Below are 22,934 nucleotides of genomic sequence, written 5' to 3' on the forward strand. Positions count from 1 at the left end.
AGGCAGAAAAGGCCATCCTGAGGAAGTGATATTTAAACTGAGACCTGGAGAATGTGTGGAAGCTAGATTAAGAAGAGTGGGAGTATGCTGTTGCAGGCATGTGAACATTTTGGGCAAGTAAGTCACTTAAGCATCACGGTCCCTTTATCTGTAAATGTAGGCAGCACTGCCTAAGTGTGTCCCATCTGGTTAGTCTGTTAAGGAGTAGAAGTAAGAGAGATTTGAAATGGTAAGACTGCTATATAATATAAGGCATTGTTATTGGTAATATATGATAACAGCATAGAATTTTAAGGATGGGTTTGAATCCCAGATCTAGCTAATCCTGTTAATAGCTGAGCTCTGGACAATTCACTCAGCCTTTTCACACTTATTCCCTCATTTATAAAATCAGAGTCATGATGTCAGCTTCACAGGAAGCTGTAAGAAGTTGTACCATCATGAGTATGTGGAGGACTGGGAATTACTTGGGGGTAGCTTGTCTCTTTCCTTCCATCTCCCTGCTCCACCCTTGGCACCACACTCTTCTAATGTACTTATGTACAAAAGCATTTTGTACACTTATGTAGAAAAGCATGATGCTAACTTACTATGTTGTTCAGGGTCTCTTGAACAAAGACACTTTTAGCTATAAATAGCAGCAATCTTTTCATCTGTGATTCATTCTGTTGTTTCTGTATACAAGTTGATACTCATAGCTATGCCTTCAGGTTTATCATTTTAAGACAGCGGGAGGAGGAGATCAGGTATAAGCTAATCATGCCAGGATGCTGAAATGGGAAACTACTTAGGTTTTTGATGTGTAAAACAAGAAACTCCTTAAGGGGGTATTATATGAAACAAGTCTTTGAAATAGGTCTTAAACAGGAAGTGGTTCACAATTTTGTTTTTGAATTAACCTGTATTTGCTCCTCCTGAAAGGAGAGAATTTAATATAAATATAAAGTCTCACATCTTTTCTTAACAATAAATGTCCTCTGCTCCTTTTTATTTGGGACAGGATGAGGAGCTTTACAGGAACTTTAAATTGAGAACAAATAGAAGAGGTATTGTTTATCTAAGCTGTCTGAAGAAGGGCACTTGGGGAAAGAATTGCACTCTAAAATAACCTCATGAAAGTTATTGATTCGTTTCTTTATGGTTCCCTGACAAACAAGGACCATTATTTCTGTGCCCGAATGGGAGCTGGGTCAAAGAACCCTTTTTTATAGATAGTCTTTCCTGAAAACCAGACTTGTCAGGAAAATGAACTTCCAGAAATGAAGACATGAGACTCAGTTGAATATTGCATCCTGTTTGCTGCTTTGAAGGGCAAGTAGGAAACACTGTTAATTTTAAAAAATTTTACTGAGTACAATAAGGTTTGGGGATAGCTCCAGAAATTTAGATAAATGGCTACTGTTATGTATTTGCTAAGTGGTTTTTATTTGAATTCCCTTCCCCATGACAGTTGAACTCTGTAGTCCAGGGATTATCTACCTATAGTAGGCTATGGAAAAAAGCATAATTTTTTTTGTTGTTTTTACCTTATATTTTAAGATTAACTTCAAAAGATCACATAAATTATATATCTTTTTTATTGAAAAATGGAAAATACAGATAAGTATAAAAGAAAACAAAAAATTATCTGAAACTCACACCCAGGATTATCTACCCCTCACTTATTAGTTTATATAATTCCACAATTTGTTTCTATGCACATAGATATATTTTATCACAAAATATTATATTTTACATACTGTTTTATAACTTGAAAATACAGCTTTTGGGGAGCTTTATTCCTTCTTTCTCACTTTTGGTCTAGGAAGCCAAGGGAATTTAAAATGAGATCAATCAATCAATAATTAAAGTAGGGTTATTATACCATTTAGATGAAAGAAAATTTATGTTGCCTGTTGATATACTGCTCTTTAGAATTCTATAACAACCCCCCCCACAGAAATTTGAGTACTGATTAGCGATACATTTATTGTTTATTTTTAGCACTAATCATATATTCAATAAATACCCAAGTAAAACAAGTGCTTTTTTTTTTTTTTTTTTTTTTTTAAAGCACCTTGCTATTACTTTGAAGTATTTGGGGATGGAGGCATTATATTACCTGCAAGAACATTTTCTTCATATATTATTAAAAATATTAAAAGCTGTTTACAAAGATATTTTGATTGCTTTTTAGGCTTGTCATAATCTAATCCTTTATCTCCTAGTGAAAAGCTATTTTAAGAGTATTTCTTTTGCTTGAGTGTGTTAGATTGGAAGAGACGATTTTAAAGTGTCGGAATTGCAGTAGTAACATGGAAAATCTGTAAAACTTAGTTTACAATGTTATTTCTTTGGATTTTATAGCTTTATCCAAGGTTCTAGCTATTGAGGAACTCCAGCATCCCTGCTTCCATAAAGCAACTTTATGTGACCATATAATTGATTAGTAAAGATTTAGACCTGAAAAACACGGCCATCTGTGCAGGCCTTGGTAAAGGGCTCATTTTACTTAAAATTAACCATAAAAATTATTTAGTTCCATAGAGATATTAATAAAAGAAAAATTTTTGATAGGTCCAATACCTAAATGAAGAAAATTTTTCTTTAAACATAGTTTGACATCAATGCAGTAATGACATTCAACGTTATGAAGATTTTGTAGTGACATTATTTAAACATTGTTCTCTCAAGCTCTCACAACCTAACTGGAATACTTCAATTCTTATGGATGGATATTTTTGTGGGGGTAAACAAACTCAGGGTTGATTATTAATTAATTCAGCCAACATTCAGAAACTGTGCTAAGTGAATTTTGAGATATACAAAGAGGAATCAAATGAGATCTCCTTGCTTGAAGAGTCGTAGTCTGCTGGGAAGACAGATATGTAAACATGTCAGGAGGGCTTCCTAAGCCCAGGTACATTTAAACTTTGAATTAACATGAAGAAAAACTATGGTTTCGTGAATGAAAGTGAAAAACCTGCACCATGTTCTTAGGAGATCCCGTTTATAGTTTAGTAAGCCAAGTCCAGTGACTAGGGGCTGCTTAAAAGTATAATGGACTGCTTTCAAGTTTGAGGGTCGCTGTCGAAATAATTGAAGTGAGGAGAAGAACTTCACCTCAAGAAGTATGAATGTTGCATCTGGAGACAATAAAGATGGCTGGCACTTAGAGCCATACCAAGCTTAAGGGAGTACATGTAAGCTGGTGTGGTCAACCAATGTCTGGGTCAAAGACACGGCTCATGATTATGCCAGCTTAGTGAGATAGAGACATTTTGAATTTCCCAAGTAGTCTTGAAAACTCAACGTATAGATTCATTTCTCCCTTTGGCAATGTCCTGGATCCTCTAAGTGCTAATTAAGGTCCTAATTAAGGAATAATTTCACTTTGTTAGGTTTTACTTGTGTAGACTGGAATGAGAAGATGGGAAAGTCAAAGTACTTATGGGACTGTTTTCCCTTCGAGAAAATGAAATAGACGATATTTGCTGAATGCCTGTGACATAATAGAAAATATTTGGATTAAAAATAAATTATATTAATGGTCCTTTAATAAGTGCCTGATACTGTTCACATATCTTTACATATAGCATCTCCTTTGATGCTTTCAATAACGCTATTGAATAAGCACTTTCTCATCTCTCTTTCACAGATGAGGAACCTGGACATGGACATGTTAACTCAATAACAGACTCAGTTAATAAATGGTATCACCAGGATTCAAACCTAGGCAGTCTGTCTCCAGAGACTGAGTCCTTAGGCCTCAGAACTCTGTGAACTTGGATAACTTGTTCAATCTCTCTCATCCTGTTTTCTTATCTGTAAAATCGGAATCATAATAATAGTGCCAGCTTCATAGGGTTGGCATGTATGTAAGGCTTTGTATAGCATTGACTACAGATACTTTCTCCAGCCTTGCAGGATGATGGCAGAGGTGGGGAAAGCCACCCTCCCTCCATTCCACAATTGTCCCTGTGATCATCACTTCCTGCTTCCAGAGTGGGAAGCATAAGTAAGTGATCAATAAATAGTAGCTGCTGGCTTTGTGAAGTTGTCATTTTTATTTAATCTGTATCCTGAAACCAAGATGGTTTTCTTGAAATCAGCAGGAAACATACTACATTGTGGCATAGGAATAAAATTTGTTTTTCCTCACCTTCTTGTCATTGCTCTTTGGGTTAAGAGTAGACTGTAGTTATCACACTATTGCCAATTTTGAAGAATGTGCTATAGCAATATAACAGAAAGAAATTCAGAGGTATTCTAAGCTGAGTCCTGGTGCTCTTCTGCTTTGATCTCAGTATTTTTGTAAATCAGACATTGGGAATGTAATCTCACCTTAGATAGACTTTATACTTCCTGAGTGACCCTGGAGAGGCCCCAGTGTTTGAAGCACATTTCCCTATAAGTTATGAATTTAGCATTTCTTGACTTTAAAGGATGATTTAATTTTTTGCTTGGAAATGTCATGTATACACATGTAAATCTATATCAATGTTGGTATATTAGTCTTGGTTCTCCAGAGAATCAATAATATATACACACATATCCTATTTGGATATCTCTCTAAGATAGAGGGAGAGAGATTTATTTTAAGGAACTGGCTCATGCAGTTGTTGGGACTGGCAAGTCCAAACTATAAACAGCAGATCAGCAGGCTGGGAACTTGGGCAGAAATGCTATATTTCAGTCTTGAGGCTGAATTCCCTTTCCTTCAGGAAACCTCAGTTTTTGTGGTTGAGGTCCCTAACGGATTGGATGAGTCCACCATATTATGGCGGGTCAGCTCCTTTGAAAAGTCAACTGTTCACGGTACTCTCCTCTACAAAATACCTTCACAGCATCATTGAGACTAGCATTTGACCAAACAAATGGGCACTAAAGCCTAGCTAAATTGGCCCATGAAAGTAACCATTACACTTGGTTTCTGCCATTTTGTGTGAAAACGTCTGTTGCTAGCATCCACTAGTTTCCTAGCTCATCTCCGCTCTAACTGAATGCTGGTGTTCTGAGGACTCCATCAGGAGCGTAGAAACTTATTTTACTTTTTCCTAAAGTATTTTAGTAGGACTTCAACTACTGGTTGACTGAGGAAAACAGGGTGAGAAAGTTTAGAAAGGAGGGAAAAGGCCTTCACTAAGCAATTTATGAACAATGAACTCTTGCTTCCTAAGGATCTAGTGTGCCAGGCCAAGGATCGTTCTTACTTAAGGAACCCACAGTCTGGTCCAGCAAGGCTAACCAGAATATAAATGAGCACAATAAAGTGTGACAGGGGTTGGCGCAGTGGCTCATGCCTGCAGGCTCAGCAATTTGGGAGGTCGAGGCAGGCAGATTGCTTGAGCCTAGGAGTTCTTCAACAGCCTGGGCAACATGGTGAAACCCTGTCTTTACAAAAAATAAAAATTTAATTGGGTGTGGTGGTGCATGCCTGTAGTCCCAGCTACTGAGAGGATGAGGTGGGAAGATCACTTGAGCCTGGGAAGTGGAGGTTGCAGTGAGCTGTAATCATGCCATTGCACTTCAGCCTGGCTGACACAGTGAGATCCTGTTGCAAAACAAAACAAAACAACAGTGTAATAGTGGGTACAGAAAAAAGTGAGGTCACAGACGGATAGTGAAGAGCCATACCTGAATGGTGGTTAAGGATTAGGAGTGATTCATCTCTGAGGTGTTGAGACTTAGAAGAAGCTTCTTGGTTGCAAACCCTTCTCAGGAAAAGTCAGGGAAGAGTAGGAATCCAGAGGGAGAATGAGATATAAGACCAGGAAAGAGGAGGCTGGGGTTGTCCAATAGTGTTGACCAAGTTGTTAAGACCAGGGAGATAGGTGAGGATCAGGTTGTGGGGTCTGCATTTTATCTCATCAGAGGTAAAGATGAGCCATGAAATAGTTGTACTTATTTATTTATTTATTGGCTTTGAGTTTCTTTTTAATTATTTTTTTATTATTATAGGTTTTTCGTGGGAACAGGTGGTGTTTGGTTACATAAATAAGTACTTTAGTGATGATGATTTCTGAGATTTTGGTGCACCCATCACCTGAGCAGTGTACACTTTTAAACCAGAGAATAACATGGACAGTACTCTTCAAAAAGATTTAGTGTTTGAAACTTAGGCAAACAATATGTCTGCTTTCAACTCATGTAGGAATTTGGGTTAGGAAATCTCTGGGAAAACGGATCTCTGTATAGCCCATGGGATGTTTAATGTTTCAATTTGAAGTCATCAGAGTAGCCTGTCAATGGCCAGAAACAGGTCTGCGGAATCTATGAGATAGTTGATTTCAAAGTTACTTCAAAATGGGCACAATTGAAATGTGGATTCAGCATGAGGGAAGGTGAGAAATAGAGAAGGCATTTCTGAAACCCTTAACTGATCCAGGGTTTACTTTTCTGTTTGTGACCATTGTTTTCCTTTCTAATTTGTGGAGTAATAACATAGTAACATTAATTTATGTTTATTTAATTCTCTCATGTTCATGACCCCAAATAATTTGTGAGATCCTCAGGGATACTGCCCATACTTATGCTTCATTTATATCTCAGTATGCCCAGCACTCAGCCAGGCATAAAATAGTCACTCATACATGTGTTGGTGCATCTGTCTTTAGAAATCCAACTACTTACTCAAATCCTTCTTGTTTCTGTTGAATGTTAGATGATGAAGTAGTAAAGAGCTGAAAAACGCAGCCTATGGTGCTTATAGTATCTAGTGGCAACTACTGCTTTTAGGATGCTGGTTAGTGCTAGTCAAGGTCATTTTCCCTTAAACATGCTTCAATGGTTTCTGCTAGCTAACAGCAAAGCGAAACTTCAAGTCAGGGAGCAACTTGTCCTCCTGTGGCTTCAGGCCAATCGATGATTTTTACTCTGGGTATCGACAGCTCTCTGCCGCATCCCCTTGTCTTTGGCTACGTGGGTTGACTGTTGTGAAATGGATTATACTGATTATATTGCCCCATGGGGTTTAATCAGTGCCCAGCAAATACTGTGTGTGGTGTGCCTGTGACTTTTCTTTGTCTTTTAATTGTTCAGCATGTGGGACTATTGATGGTGCTGCTTTTGTGTGCTCATACCTTGACTGATCAGTTTTTAAATCAGAGCTTATGCCTCTTTGCAGGATGCCACAATTTGGAAGCCCGATTCATGCCAGAACTGCCGTTGCCATGGTGATATCGTTATCTGCAAACCTGCTGTTTGCAGAAACCCTCAATGTGCCTTTGAAAAGGTACGGTATCCTAATTGTGTCCTAAATGTATTGGTAAAGTCAGTGAAGGGTCAGGTTTTTGGATCATTTCAGACATCTGTTTTTGACATTTATTCTAATCTCTAATTGGAAGCTGTATGAAATGCAGAAGGGAATTTTAACATGTTATGTCTAAGAATATCCTAATTTCCAGAATTTTAATGTACCATATCTAAGAACATCTTAATTTCCATTTATTGGGCATTTACTCCGGACCAGGCACTTGGTTTAAGGTCTTAAAAATGATATTCCATTTAATATTATGTGGGGCAGGTATCTTTATTCCTACTTTATAGATGATGAAAGAAAGTGAAGCCTGGAGATTTTAACCAACTTAACCATGATCATGCAATTAATAAACTGCTGCCCAGAGATTTTACCTCAAGTCTGACTGATGCCAAAGGTACTGACATTAACTGCAACATGCATGAACCACTGAATGAACTAAAAGTCAGAATTGATTTATTGAAAAAGATTTTCTAAAAATATCATTTGGATCTGCCACTGATTGTATTATTGTGCTACCATTGGGCTCCCTAGGAACGTGAGCAAGTCTTTGATTCAATAAATATCCTTGTATTTGACCAAGTCTATGATTGGTATTTCCTCCCTTCCCTTCTGTTAAAAATTTTCAGTTTTTTTCTGACTACACATCTATTCTGTTAGAATAATACTTTTTCTAGATGCTGACTCTTTTCTTTTTAAAGTGAATCTATTTTTCAAAAAAGCTTAAGCTTTAAATTTGAACTTTTGAAACTCCCTGGACAAGACCAATTATTTTATTCATAAAGCATTCTGTCAATTTTCAAAGTTTATTTTTCTACATTTTGGCTCCTTCCAATAATTAATCTTGAGTCTTTATGCCATCCAATGCTAATAAGGTTGTGTTTGTACCTGATGTTGGAGTGAAGGCATGCCTTTAAGAGTATTCCTTCATTTCTGCATGAGTGTATTCCTGAGAAGCCAGGAGTACTTTAAATGTTGGCAAATTTGATAATATTTTGTTGTATATTATGGAGCTTTCCATTTGTAGGGCAAATACTCCTTAAAAAAATCACTATTTGGCTTGCTAAGTAAGTCACATCAGAATTTGAGCTGGTGGTGAAAATGCCATGAAAAATGCCCTCCCACACTTCATGTGAAGAATTGTGTTGTCATGAAGGAAGCCCTGAATTACATGTTAGAAGACATGGATTGCATTGCCGAAATCTAAACATGTTCTATATTAGAGGTTAGCAGACTCAGTCTGGCCCACTGCCTGTTTTTGTACAGCTTTTTAACTAAGAGATGCCTTTTACATTTTTTAAATGTTTGAAAAAAATTTAAAACAATATTTTGTAATGTGAAAATTATGTGAAATCAAATTTCACCATTGGTAAATAAAGTTTTATGGAAACACGGGCTCACTCATTTGTTTATGTATTGTCCTTGGCTGCTTTTGCACTATAACAATAGCATTGTATAGTTGCCATGTAGACCATGTGTGACTCTCAAAAGCTAAATATTTACTATCTGGCCCTTCATGGAGAAAGTCTCCCATCTTTATTCTATACCAAACTTGTAATTTTATCTCTTCCTAATTTGCTCTTCTAATTTTTCTCATCTTGGTAAATGGCAACCTCATTCTCCCAGTTGCCAGAAAACTCAGCGTCACCTTTGACTCTATTTTCTCTCACATCCCATATCTAGTACATCAGCAACCTCCTCCCAGCTCTTCCTTCATGAAACAATAAATTCCAAATGTGACTCCTCTGCTGTCAGTCTAGTTTCCTTATTATCATCCTTTTGCCTGGATTCTCACAGTAGCCTCTTAACTGGTTTCACTGTTTCTATACTTATCCTTTTCACTGTAATCTTGATACAGTAGCCAGAGTGATCCTAATGAAATTGAAGTTAGTTAATGTTGCTTCTCTCTTTAAACCCCTCCAGTGACTTCCAGTGGCTTCTCTTCTCACACAAAGTAACATCTCACAATGTCCTTTAAGATACTACTGTACCCCTCTCATTCATCTTCCACTGTTCTCTCCCTTGCTCACTGCTTCAGAAACCAAGCCTCCTTGCTGTTCCCTGAATACATAAGCATATATCATCTAAGAAAGAACAATTTCAGAGGGAACAGCAAAGTCCAAAGGCCCTATGGCAGAAGTGTGTCTGGTATGCACATATATATGTATTTGTGTGTTACATATATATATATATATATATATACACACACCCCCCCACACACACACGTACACACACACAAACACACATATACACAGAAAGAAAGAGAGGTGTTTATATATATAAGTACATATATATATATATATATATATCTCTACATATTATTGCTTGATCTTTTACTTCAAGTCTTACCTGGATGCCATTATGTTTAAAATTGCAAATCTCTACCCCTACCACACATTTTGTATCCCTCTTCCAGACTTGATTTTCCTTTTTGATACTAACTACTATTTTACTGATATTTTTCGTTTACTGTCTCTTTTATTCTCTGTATATCCACAACATCTACAGTAACACCTGACACATGGTAGGCACTCAATAATTTTTTTTTTACTGACTGAATGAATGAATGAATGAGAGATGAATCTAGAGAGTTGGTAAGTTCAAGGTTATGCGAGCCTTGTGTAGTGTAGTATGGAGTTTGGAATTTTATTTTTCAGGTGATAGAATACTAACAAAGGTTTTAGGCATAAGGGAGGAGTGGCCAGCTTTTTTAGAAAAAAAAGTCTTTCTGGTTTTTCAGAGATAATGCACAATATTAGAAATGAGGAGATCGGTTTAGAGGCTGAGAGAATCATCCAGAGCAGATGAATAGTAAAATTAGAGCACTGGTAGTGTAGGGATCAAGAGATAAGGGCAGAGTTGGCAAATATTTAGGGGATAAATCAGCAGAACCAGCTGAAGGTAGGAGGGTGAGAGAAAGGAAAAGGAGAAATGAGTGTGATGTTCTCACTTTGAATGAGAAGAAAAGCCACTGGAAGCCACTGGAGAGGTTTAAGGGGAGAAGCAACATGATCTGACTTCAATTTCATTAGGATCATTCTGGCTACTATATAAAGATTACAGTGAAAAACCAAGTATAGAAACAGTTTTAAGAGGCTACTCTGAGAATCCAGGCGAAAGGATGATAATAATGGAACCAGACTCACAGCAGAGAAGTCACATTTGCAATTTATTGTTTCATGAAGGAAGAGCTTGGAGGGATTGCTAATGTACCAGACATGGGATGTGGGAGAAAATAGGCTTAAGGACTAGTTGCTTAGCTGAGTCACCAACTGATACTGAGAATATAGGAGAATGAGGAAAAGCAGCCCATCTGGGAAAAATGACGGTTTCAGTTTGGGTGGCATTGGGTTTGAAATGTCTGGGAAAAGAGCCAGGTGGCTATGTCAGAATGGTAGCTGGATATGTAAGTCTAAGGCTCAGAGGAGCAGACAGGGCTGGGGATATAATGTAGCTGTCATTAGCACATAGATGGTAGTGCAAACATGTAGAACTAATGAACTCAGCCACAGAGATTGTGTGAGAAAAGGGTACAAAATGAAGGATGGAATTTGGGGAGCACAGTCATTTAAGGGGAGGTAAGCATAAGAAAAAGTGCTTAAGAAGATTGAGAAGCTGTGGTCAGAGAGGTGAAAGGAAAGACGTGGCCAAAGAAGAGAGTAATATCATCCCCAGGAGAATAGAAGATGCTCAGAAAGTTTGTGTTAACCATATTGAGCACAGTTGAAGGAGTCAGTGGGAGGAGAACTTAATATGGCCCTTCAGGTCTGGCAGCATGTAGGCCACCGGTGGCCACGCTGAGGTTGATTATCAGTGGAGTGAGGGGGGTGGAAACTGTACTGCAGAGAAATGAAGAATGAATGGGAAGTGAAGAAAGGAAGGCTGAATAAAGGCCATCCTTTCAGAAGCTTGACTGAGGGTAGGAGAGAAGTGGGGCCTTAGGTAGGCAGCATCACATCTGAGAGGTTTCTCTAAATCTCCCATCCCCAACCATCAAGTCCTTCAGTGTGCTTCCGTGGTGCTTTGTGCTTGCCCTATTCATATCCCTTGACCAGGCTGCAATGTCTGTTGACTTATCAGCTTCTTCCTCCAGGCACTTAGCTCCCTGAGAGCAGGAATCTTGCCTTCTTCCTATTGCAGGCCATCAAGCAGCATAGTACGCAGCACACAGAAGGCACTTAGTCAACATCTTTTGGAATGATTGCACAAGGAAAGGGAGAGGGTTTTGTTGTGTTTTGCTTTCTAGTTTTTGATAGTAGCATGAAAGATATATAATCACCTTAGGAGGGAAAGGGTAGTAGCCAGACTTGAGAGGGAAGTTGAAGAGATGGGAGTTAGAGGGGAGGAGAGACAGAGTTAGTGAATTAGAAGGAGTGGTTTCTGGACATTGAGGCTTACATGAATAGGAGAATGGGAGGCCAGCTGGGGGTTGAATGACTGGAAGGAAAAGAAGTGCTCAAGGATCTCCCTGGAGGAAATGAGAAGATGAGTGACAGTAAGGGCGAGAGAGTGCTAGACTAGGAGGCCCAGGTTCATTGGAGTGAGGACAGACTTTAAGGTTGGCCATAGCTTTGTGAAATAGAAATGAAAATCACTTGAATTGAGGTGGTTAGGGGTGTACAAAGATAAAATATCATTTTAATGGGCATTGAAGGTGTCCAGAATCATCTAGACACAGGCAGAAAAAAGCCAGAGATCCAGGTATCAGGTCTTTACTGAGTGACTATGAGACAGTGATCAGTAAATTTGTGGATCAAGGCAATCTAGGAATCAGAGAGCATGAACTCTAAGGAAGGAGATTCCTTATCTGTAAAATGAGAGGCTTGAACCAGATGATCTAACCATAAGAAACTTTTCATCTCTAAGATCATGGAAATATTCCGCAGAGCTTTTGGGCTCTTTATTTCAAGTAATGAAATAGGATCATAGAATGGAAGAACTAGAAAGGACCTTTAGAAATCATTTAGTCAGACATCCTCAGCCTGTAAATGAAGAAACTGATTTTTAGTGGTTGAGTCACTGACCCGGAGCTAGGAGGTGGCATGGCCATGTCAACAACCTTAGGCTTTGGCTCATGTCCCAATGCGATTTTCACTCTACTGTGTTGCTTTTAAGTTTTCTTTTGTGCTTTCAGCAGCATGTGTTGCTGTTATTCATATCTGCTGTGGTACTCTTACATCAGTATGTGGTACAAGTTCATGAATCACTGCTGTACCTAAATTAAATTATTATTTTATTTTAGACAAAGTTTCATTCTGTGGCCCAGGCTGGAGTGCAGTGACATGATTTCTGCTCACTGTAACCTCTGCCTCTTTGGTTCAAGTGATTCTCCTGCTTCAGCCTCCCAAGTAGCTGGGATTACAGGCATGTGGCACCATACCCAGCTATTTTTTGTATTTTTGTAGAGACCGGGTTTCACCATGTTGGCCAGGCTGGTCTCTAACTCCTGACCTCAAATGATCTAACTGCCTCAGCCTCCCAAAGTGCAGAAGATTGAGAGAAAGAACACAAAGGTATTTAGAACCTTGAATAGTTAACCCAGTTCTGTCAGAAGCTATCCCGTCTAACCATTTCTGAAGAATATGTCTGCGCAAAGAACAACGCCATGCAAAGAAACATGACATTACACGGTGAGGTTTTGGCTGCAAACCTCAATGCAGATAATAATGACATTTACCTAATAAAGTTTTTGTGAAAATTAACTCTTTCTCTCTCTATATATATGTCTATATGTGCATATATGTAAATATCCATATCCATATAAATTTGTAGAGGAGTACTCTGCTATTGTAAGCACTCAACAGGTGTTAGCTGTAATGATCAAACTATCATCATTGTTAGTGGTTCTCCTAAGTCCTAAGCAATTGTCCCCAGCAATCTTCACTGATGTTTTTTGCCCCTGCAACCACTTTCTAAAGCAGGACACTGAAAAGCCTGGATAAGGAGTCCTTTGTGTTCCATGCAGCCCACAGTTCACCAAGCCATTCAGTGTTACATGGTTAGGTGGCAGGAACTTTCTGCTTCTCATTCTTCAAGTACCCGCATGCAAAAATTTTTGTTCCTCCTTTAAATTACCTCTTTCTTGTTCCACCAGAAGTTCAATAGATGGACCAAGGAACCATCCTCTCCCCTCCCCCTACTGTCACTAGCAAAATAAATAAATAAATAAATAAATATGCACACATCCAACCCACATATATATCATATTTATAAAATGACCTTTGAGGGCTAAATTTGAAAATCAGCTTTTATGTAAAACAAAGAAAACTAATTTAGGTGCATGAAACATTCCTTGAAGTCTTCCATTCTACCTGCCTTTCCCCCTTGCTCCTGGCTTCTGTGTTAGAATATCAACAACACTTAGATAATGCTATTTTCTATCTGTATAAAATTCTTAGGGGAAATTAGGCTAATATAGTTTCTCTAATTTTCTTAGTAAAAATCAGACAAGTATAGTTTTATCTTGGGGTTCAGAGGGTACTTTTCTGAAAAGTGATTAATGTTGCACAGTATGTATAATTTCATAAAATCCCATGTCATATAAGTTTTATCCTTTATCAAAAAAATAGGAATTTGATGGTCACTGTTACTGACGTATTTATCTGTTTAGTGGATTAGTGGTTATAAAAATTTAGTCCTATTTTCCATTCACTCTTGTAGATATGATTAATAATGTTAGAATTCTCTGATAGGTAAAATTCTTTTTTAAATGGAAGCAACCAAAAATAAATAATAAACAATAATATTAATACACATGCGCACAGGCTCGCGCACGCACACACACGCGTGCGCACACACACACACACACACAAAAACAATTTTTTTTTATTCTACTGGTTGAATTCTTGGTAGACTTTTATCCTGTGGATAAGTCGTGATTTCCTGGCTAATGTAGGGTCTCCTACCATTTTTGATCAAAATCACTCATTGCTTGTTCTGACATATCACTAGACTTGAGAAAAATCCTAAGTAGAGGAGCAGCATGAGTAAAAAGATCTAACATGAGAGTCATGGGCCTCAAAGACAAGCTAATGCTCTTCATTCCATATTTTTAATAACTCTTAAACAGATTCTTTACAGTGGTGAATGGATGGTTGACATGTGACACCTCCCCAATAAATCCTGGGGTATCAGGTGGTGGCCTATTCTCTTGATAGTATCAAGAAACACAATTACAACGATAAAAGCCCTGAAAACAATATAGATCTTTACTAGAGCCTAGGAATTCTATTCAGCTCACCACAGTGTGTATATATGATACCTCTGCAGAGATATTACTCCCTCTCAGAACTCTGTCCTCCAATCTCATATCTCAAGTAAAAGTTACCCATGAAAACTTCAGTTGCTGCACTGGTTGAAGTTCTCATGGGTAACTTTTACTTGAGACAGGAGATTGGAGCTTAGACTGCGCTAGGCTGTCTAAGACATAGACAGCTGGAAGACCTGCCAACTCTGTGGCCACCCTCCACCTGAGTCTTCTTCCTCTTTCTGGCAGGCAGAAACTGCTTGCCTCGTGTGAAACTCCAAGTGTTTGTAGTGAAAAAAGTCTCAACTTCACCACATGTGGAAAGATGTAGACTTTTTTTTTCAAAGAAATTACTTTTACAAAAGGATTCATTTTATCTTTGAGTGAAGCTCTTCTGGGCACAGAACCTTTTTTTCAGTCTGGTCATTTTATCTTTTCTGTTGTTGTCACCTCAGAAATGCATGAAATTTGGTGAATGTAAGATGACTTGGGGTCTGATGAACTATTGTGATTCAGTGTGTGCTGCTGCTGTTTTACTTTGAGCTGCTTTTAAATGCTCAGGGAGAAGTGCTTCAAATAGCTGCCAACCAATGCTGCCCTGAGTGTGTTTTGAGGACTCCAGGATCTTGCCATCATGAAAAGAAAATCCACGAGGTAAGTGTTTTCTGACCCAAGGTTGATTCTGTGTCTGCAAATCTCTGACAAGGGAAAGCTGAATGTTAAACTTGTGTTGATGAGTTTTGTTTTTTTTTCTTTGCCCAGGCAATGGAGGATCTGAAGCCCATTTGACTTTCTGTGAGCATTTAGGTTTCCTGTAGTATAGGAGTAAAACATTGCTTAGGCACTACATAAATATTTGTAGATTGAATTTGTGTCTGAGAATGTTGATATTGAAGAAGTTGTGATACTGAATAATAAAAGTACTTTCTTCCTTTTGTGTACTACATACATTTTTACTTTGAGAGTTACAAATAACCCTTAGCTGGTGAGAATAGCAGATGTTATTACTCTCATGGTAAATATTTAAAAAATTTTTTTAAAAAATATATATTATATTGTACTTTAGGATCTGGGATACATGTGCAGAACATGCAGGACTATTGCATAGGTAGATACATGGCAATGTGGTTTGCTGCATCGATCCCCTGTCACCTATATCTACCATTTCTCCACATGTTATCCCTCCCTAACCTCCCTACCCCTGTTGTCCCTCCCCTATTCTCCCCCAATAGACCTCAGTGTGTGATGCTCCCATCCCTGTGTCCATGTGTTCTCATTGTTAAACATCCACCTATGAGTGAGAGCGTGTGGTGTTTGATTTTCTGTTCTTGTGTCAGTTTGCTGAGAATGATGGTTTCCAGGTTCATCTATGTCCCTACAAAGGACACAAACTCATCATTTTTGATGGCTGTATAGTATTGCTTGGTGTATATGTACCACATTTTCCCTGTCCAGTCTATCATTGATGGGCATTTGGGTTGGTTCCAAGTCTTTGCTCTTGTAAACAGTGCTGCAATGAATATATGTGTGCATGTGTCTTTATAATAAAATAATTGATAATCCTTTGGATACATACCCAGTAATGGGATTGCTGGGTCAGATGGAATTTCTATTTCTAGGTCCTTGAGGAATCGCCACACTGTCTTCCACAATGGTTGAACTAGTTTACACTCCCACCAACGGTGTAAAAGTGTTCCTATTTCTCCACATCCTCTCTAGCATCTGTTGTCTCCAGATTTCTTAATGATCGCCATTCTAACTGGTGTGAGGTGGTATCTCAATGTAGTTTTGATTTGCATTTCTCTGATGACCAGTGATGATGAGCATTTTCTCATATGTTTGTTGGCCTCAATAATGTCTTCTTTTGTAAAGTGTCTGTTCATATCCTTCACCCACTTTTGAATGGGTTTGTTTGTATTTTTCTTGTAAATCTGTTTTAGTTCTTTGTAAATTCTGGATATCAGCCCTTTGTCAGATGGGTAGATCGCAAAAATTTTTTCCCATTCTGTTGGTTGCTGGTTCACTCTAATGACTTTTCTTTTGCTGTGCAGAAGCTCTGAAGTTTCATTAGATCCCATTTGTCTATTTTGGCTTTTGTTGCAATGCTTTTGGTGTTTTAGTCATGAAGTCCTTTCCTATGTCTATGTCCTGAATGGTTTTGCCTAGGTTTTCTTCTAGGATTTTTATGGTGTTAGGTCTTATGTTTAGGTCTTTAATCCATCTGGAGTTAATTTTAGTGTAATGTGTCAGGAAGGGGTCCAGTTTCTCCTTTCTGCATATGGCTAGCCAGTTGTCCCAACATCATTTATTAAACAGGGAATTTTTTCCCCATTGGTTGTTTTTGTCAGGTTTGTCAAAGATCAGATGTTTGTAAATGTGTGGCGTTGCCTCAGAGGCCTCTATTCTGTTCCATTGGTCTATATCTCTGTTTGGTACCAGTGCCATGATGTTTTGATTACTGTAGCCCTGTAGTATAGTTTGAAGTCAGCTAGGGTGATGCCTCCAGCTTTGTTCTTTTTACTTAGAATTGACTTGGCTATGTGGGCTTTTTTTTTTGGTTCCACATGAAGTTTATGGTGGTTTTTTCCAGTTCTGTGAAGAGGGTCATTGGTAGCTCAATGGGGATAGCATTGAATCTATAAATTACTTTGGGGGTTATGGCCATTTTCACAACAATTGATTCTTCCTAACCATGAGCATGGAATGTTTTTTCATCAATTTGTGTCCTCACTTATTTCCTTGAGCAGTGGTTTCTCCTTGAAGAGGTTCTTTACATCCTTTGTTAGTTGTATTACTGGGTATTTTATTCTCTTTGTAGCAATTGTGAATGGCAGTTTGTTCTTGATTTGGCTCCCTTTAAGTCTGTTATTGGTGTATAGGAATGCTTGTGATTTTTGCCATTGATTTTGTATCCTGAGACTTTGCTGAGGTTGTTTATCAGTTTCAGGAGATTTTGGCCGAGACGATGGGGTCTTCTGCAAATAGAAACAATTTTACTTCCTCCTTTCATAACTGAATACCCTTTATTTCTTTTTCTTGCCTGATCACTCTGGCTAGAACTTCCAATACTATATTGAATAGGAGTGGTGAGAGAGGGCATTGTTGTCTAGTGCCAGATTTCAAAGGGAATGCTTCCAGTTTTTGCCCATTCAGTATGATATTGGCTGTGGGTTTGTCGTACCTTTTATTATTTTGAGATACGTTCCGTCGATACCTAGTTTATTGAGAGTTTTTCGCATAAAGCGCTGTTGAGTTTTGTCGAAGGCCTTCTCTGCATCTGTTGAGATACTCATGTGACTTTTGTCTTTGGTTCTGTTTATGTGGTGAATTACATTTATAGACTTGCGTATGTTGAACCAGCCTTGCATCCCTGGGATGAAACCTACTCGATCATGGTGGATAAGCTTTTTGATGTGCTGTTGCAATGAGTTTGCCAGTATTTTATTGAAGATTTTTGCATCTATGTTCATCATGGATACTGGCCTGAAGTTTTCTTTTCTTGTTGAGTCTCTGCTGGGTTTTGGAATCAGGATGATGTTGGTTTCATAAAATGATTTGGGAAGGATTCCCTCTTTTTGGATTGTTTGGAATGGTTTCAGAAGGAGTGGTATCATCTCCTCTTTGTATGTGTGGTAGAATTCGGCTGTGAACCCGTCTGGATCTGGGCTTTTTTTGGTCGGTAGGCTATTAATTGCTGCCTCAACATCAGCCCTTGTTACTGGTATATTCAGGGTTTCAACTTCTTCCTGGTTTAGGCTTGGGAGGGTGTAAGTGTCCAGGAATGTATCCATTTCTTCCTGGTTTACTGGTTTATGTGCGTAGAGCTGTTTGTAGTAATCTCTGATGGTAGTTTGTATTTCTGTGGAATCTGTGGTGGTATCCCCTTTATCGTTTTTTATTGCACCTATTTGATTATTCTCTCTCATTTTTTTTTTATTATTCTGGATAGTGGTCTATTTTGTTGATCTTTTCATAGATCCAGCCCCTGGATTTATTGATTTTTTTTGAATGGATTTTTGTGTCTCTATCTCCTTCAGTTCTGCTCTGATCTTAGTTATTTCTTGTCTTCTGCTAGCTTTTGAGTTTTTTTGATCTCCTCTAGCTCTTTCAATTTTGATGATAGCATGTCGATTTTAGATCTTTCCTTGCTTCTCATAGGGGCATTTATTGCTATAAATTTTCTTCTAGATACTGCTTTAAATGTATCCCAGAGATTCTGGTACATTGTGTCTTCATTCTCATTGGTTTTGAAGAACGTCTTTGTTTTTGCCTTTATTTTGTTATTTATCCAGTCAACATTCAAGAGCCAGTTGTTCAGTTTCCATGAAGTTGTGCAGTTCTGAGTTATTTTCTGAATTCTGAGTTCTAATTTAATTGAATTGTGGTCTGAGAGCCCGTTTGTTATGATTTCCGTTCTTTTGCATTTGCTGAGGAATGATTTACTTCCAATTATGTGGTCAATTTTAGAGTAGGTGTGATATGGTGCTGAGAAGAATGTATATTCTGTGGATTTGGGGTGGAGAGTTCTGTAAATATCTTTTAGGTTTGCTTAGTCCAGATCTGAGTTCAAGTCTTAGATATCCTTGTTAATTTTCTGTCTCATTAATCTGTCTAATATTGACAGTGGAGAGTTAAATTTTCTCACTATTATTGTGTGGGAGTCTAAGTCTCTTTGTAGGTCATTAAGAACTTGCTTTATGTATCTGGGCGCCCCTGTATTGGGTGCATATATATTTAGGATCGTTAGCTCTTCTTTGTTGCACTGATCCTTTTACCATTATGAATGGCCTTCTTTGTCTCTTTTGATCTTTGCTGGTTTAAAGTCTATTTTATTAGAGACCAGGTTTGCAACTCCTGCTTTTTTTTTTTGCTCTCCATTTGTTTGGTAAATCTTCCTCCATCCCTTTATTTTGAGCCCATGTGTATCCTTGCATGTGAGATGTGTTTCCTGGATAAAAAGTCAAAAACTGGTGGGTTTTGACGTTTTATCCATTTTGTCAGTCTGTGTCTTTTCATTGGGGCATTTAGCCCATTTACATTTAAGATTAATATTGTTATGTGTGAATTTGATTCTGCCATTTTAATGCTAGCTCGTTATTTTGCCCATTAGTTGATGCCGTTTCTTCATTGTATTGATGGTCTTTACCATTTGTTATGTTTTTGGAGTGGCTGGTACTGGTTGTTCCTTTCTATGTGTAGTGCTTCTTTCAGGAGCTCTTGTAAAGCAAGACTGGTGGTGATAAAATCTCTGAGCAATTGCTTGTTCATAAAGGATTTTATTTATCTTTTGCTTATGAAGCTTAGTTTGGCTGGGTATGAAATTTTAGGTTGCAAGTTCTTTTCTTTAAGGATGTTGAATATTGGTCCCTACTCTCTTCTGGCTTGTGGGGTTTCTGCTGAGAGATCCGCTGTGAGTCTGATGGACTTCCCTTTGTGAGTAACTCGACCTTTCTCTGTGGCTGCCCTTAGCATTTTCTCCTTCATTTTAACCTTGGTGAATCTGACGATTATGTGCCTTGGGGTTGCTCTTCTTGAGGAATATCTTTGTGGTGTTCTCTGATTTCCTGGACTTGGATATTGGCCTGCCTTGCTAGGTTGGGGAAGTTCTCCTGGATAATACCCTGGAAAGTGTTTTCCAGCTTGGATTCATTCTCTCCATCACATTCCGGGACTCCTATCAAACATAGATTAGGTCTTTTCACATAATCCTACATTTCTTGGAGGCTTTGTTCATTTCTTTTCACTCTTTTTTCTCTAACCTTGCCTTCTCATTTTATTTCATTGAGTTGATCTGCAGTCTCTGATATCCTTTCTTCTGGGTGTTCGATTCAGCTATTGAAACTTGTGTATGCTTTGCGAAGTTCTCATGTTATATTTTTCAGCTCCATCAAGTCATTTATATGCTTGTCTAAGCTGTTTATTCTCATTAGCATTTCATCAAACCTTGTTTTAAGGTTCTTAGTTTCTTTGTATTGTGTTAGAACATGTTCTTTTAACTCAGAGAAGTTTGTTATTACCCACCTTCTCAAGCCTGTTTCTGTGAATTCATTGGACTCATTCTCCAACCAGCTTTGCTCCTTTGCTGGTGAGGAGTTGTGATCCCTTCGAGGAGGCGAGGCATTCTGGTTTTGGTGTTTTCATCATTTTTGCACTGGTTTCTTCCCATCTTTGTGGATTTATCTATCTGTGGTCTTTGTAGCTGTTGACTTTCAGATGGGGTCTCTGAGTGGACAACCTTTTTGTTGATGATGAAATTATATCTTTCTGTTTTTTAGGTTTCCTTCTAACAGTCAGGTCACCCCCTCCTCCCCCTGCTGTAGAACTGCTGGAGGTCTACTCCAGGCCCTGCTTGCCTGGGGATTACCTGTAGCAGCTGTAGAATAGTAAGGGTTGCTGCCAGTTTCTTCTTCTGTTATCTTCTTTCCAAAAGGTTACCCACCAGAGGTCAGCCTGAGCTCTCCTTTATGAATTGTCTCTTTGGATATACGGGAGTCAGGAGCTGCTTGAGGAGACAGTCTGTCCCTTAGAGGAGCTCAATTGCTGAGCTGTGAGCTCCGTTGTTCTGTTCAGAGCTGTCGGGCAGGTACCTTTAAGTCTGCTCCAGCAGAACTCATATCTGCTTTTTTTCCCAGGTTTTCTGCCCTGGGAAGGTGAGGCTTTATTTATAAGTTCCTAACATGCTGCTGCCTTTTTTCAGAGATGCCCTGCCCAGCAAGGAGGTAGCCTAGTCACAGTCTTGCAGCATTGGTGTTGCTGACCTGCCATGGGCTCTGCCCAGCTGCTGTGTGAACTTCCTTGCAGTTTTGTTTAGGGAAGTAGAGTTAGGACTGCCTCGGCAATGCTGATCTGCCTCAGTAATGGCAGACTGCCTCTGTAATGGCTGACTGCTTCAGTAATGGCAGATTGCCCCTGAAATGGCACACTGCCTTGGTAATGGCAGACTGCCTCAGTAGTGGCGGACTTTCTTCCCCTGCTCAGAGCTGGACCATCTCAGGTCCAGCTGCACTTGCTGGGAAACTTTCAATTCAGAGCGTTTCAGATTGCTGGTCTTTGTGGGGGTGCGACCTGCTGAGCGAGATCACCTGGTTCCCTGTTTCAGCCCCCTTTTTTCAGTTGAATGGGCAGCTCTCTCTCCCAGGCATTCCAGGCACCAGTTGAAATGGCCTCTCAGATTTGTGTGGGTTTTTGTGCGGAGACCTGCTATGCCAGCTGAAACAGCCATGCTGGAAACTCGTGGCATTTCTCAGCCTGGGAATCTCCTGGTCTGTGGGCAGTAATAACCTGTTTGGGAATGTGGTGGTCACTCACCCTCTGCATTGTTCTTGCTGGTAACTGCACTGCAGAGCTGTTCCTATTAGTTCATCTTCTAAATCTGAAAAAATTTGATTGCAAAGAGCTTAGGTACTTGCCCAATGTCATATTACTAATAAATGGTATAACCTGGTCTCGATTACTGGTCTTCTGACTCCTAATTCAAGGCTCTTTTTTTTTTACCATAGTAGAAATTTTCAACTTAGCAATCTTGGCACTTTAAGCTTTGTTGTGGGGGCTGTTCTGTACATTTTAGAACATTTAGCCATATCCCTGGTCTCTTCCCACTAGATACTAGTAGCATTCCTCATTTATGACAACCAGAAATGTTTGCAGACATTGCCAAATTTCCCTTGGGGGCAAAATGTTCACCTTCCCCCTCTTTAGAACTACAGGACTAGAAATGTATTCTCAAATTTTTTAAATTATATTTTCTCATTTCAGACCCTTCAGGATTAATTTAGAGGTATTAAATATGATTAAAAACTACCAACTGCAAAGTCCATAATAGAAATTATGAAAATAGAAAGTTCATCTTCATTAATTCATAAATGTTACCTGAGATAGCAGGTAAGGTTCAGTAAGATGGAAAGAGAGTTTCCTTTAATCCTCATCTTTCATCTGATACAAAACTTTCCCCAAGTTAGTGTCTCTCCATTCAGGAGACAGCATAAGAGACCTCATGTTAAGGGCATGTTTGTCAGTAACCAGTGTGGCTGGGTAGCTCTAGGACCACACAGATCTGCCATGGGTTAGTTAAAAATCCTCTTAGCCTCCCCCTTTTGCTGGGACAGTTCAAAAAGTTCTCCCTCTGGTCTTTCTTTTCCCCACCTCCCTTGTGGTTCATCGCTCTGCAACAGTTACCACACAGAAAGCTGTAAACTGAGTAAGAACATATCCATGTGTTGCTTTTCCAAATGTGACTTTCGAAATTTACTCCCTCTGAAAATGTTATATTTCTGGTACTTAATGTAACTGAGTAAAAGGCTGAATTTCAAAAGTATCATATTTTGGGAAAAATGTCTCTAGTGGGTTGCTTTCTTCAAATAGAGCTAGAGGATGGATTTTTTTAAGGCAAGACAAAATCTTCTGCTTTTAGTCTTAATAAAGTTAAAATAATTCTATTTCTTGTTTTTCTGT

General features: G+C 38.7%; 1 protein-coding gene across 2 annotated transcripts in view; it reads left to right on the forward strand.

Annotated features, from left to right (window-relative positions):
* FRAS1 (Fraser extracellular matrix complex subunit 1) overlaps positions 1 to 22,934 on the forward strand; it is a 460,089-nt gene that overhangs the window by 152,502 nt on the left and 284,653 nt on the right. For both annotated transcript variants that reach the window (XM_017540037.2, XM_037742541.1), the window contains exons 3-4: positions 7,106 to 7,213; positions 15,045 to 15,137. In XM_017540037.2, coding sequence (XP_017395526.1) covers positions 7,106 to 7,213; positions 15,045 to 15,137 — 201 coding nt within the window. The remainder of the gene's footprint in view (positions 1 to 7,105; positions 7,214 to 15,044; positions 15,138 to 22,934) is intronic.

This window comes from Cebus imitator, unplaced genomic scaffold, assembly GCF_001604975.1.
Source record: "Cebus imitator isolate Cc_AM_T3 unplaced genomic scaffold, Cebus_imitator-1.0 Scaffold123, whole genome shotgun sequence".
Taxonomy (NCBI): domain Eukaryota; kingdom Metazoa; phylum Chordata; class Mammalia; order Primates; family Cebidae; genus Cebus; species Cebus imitator.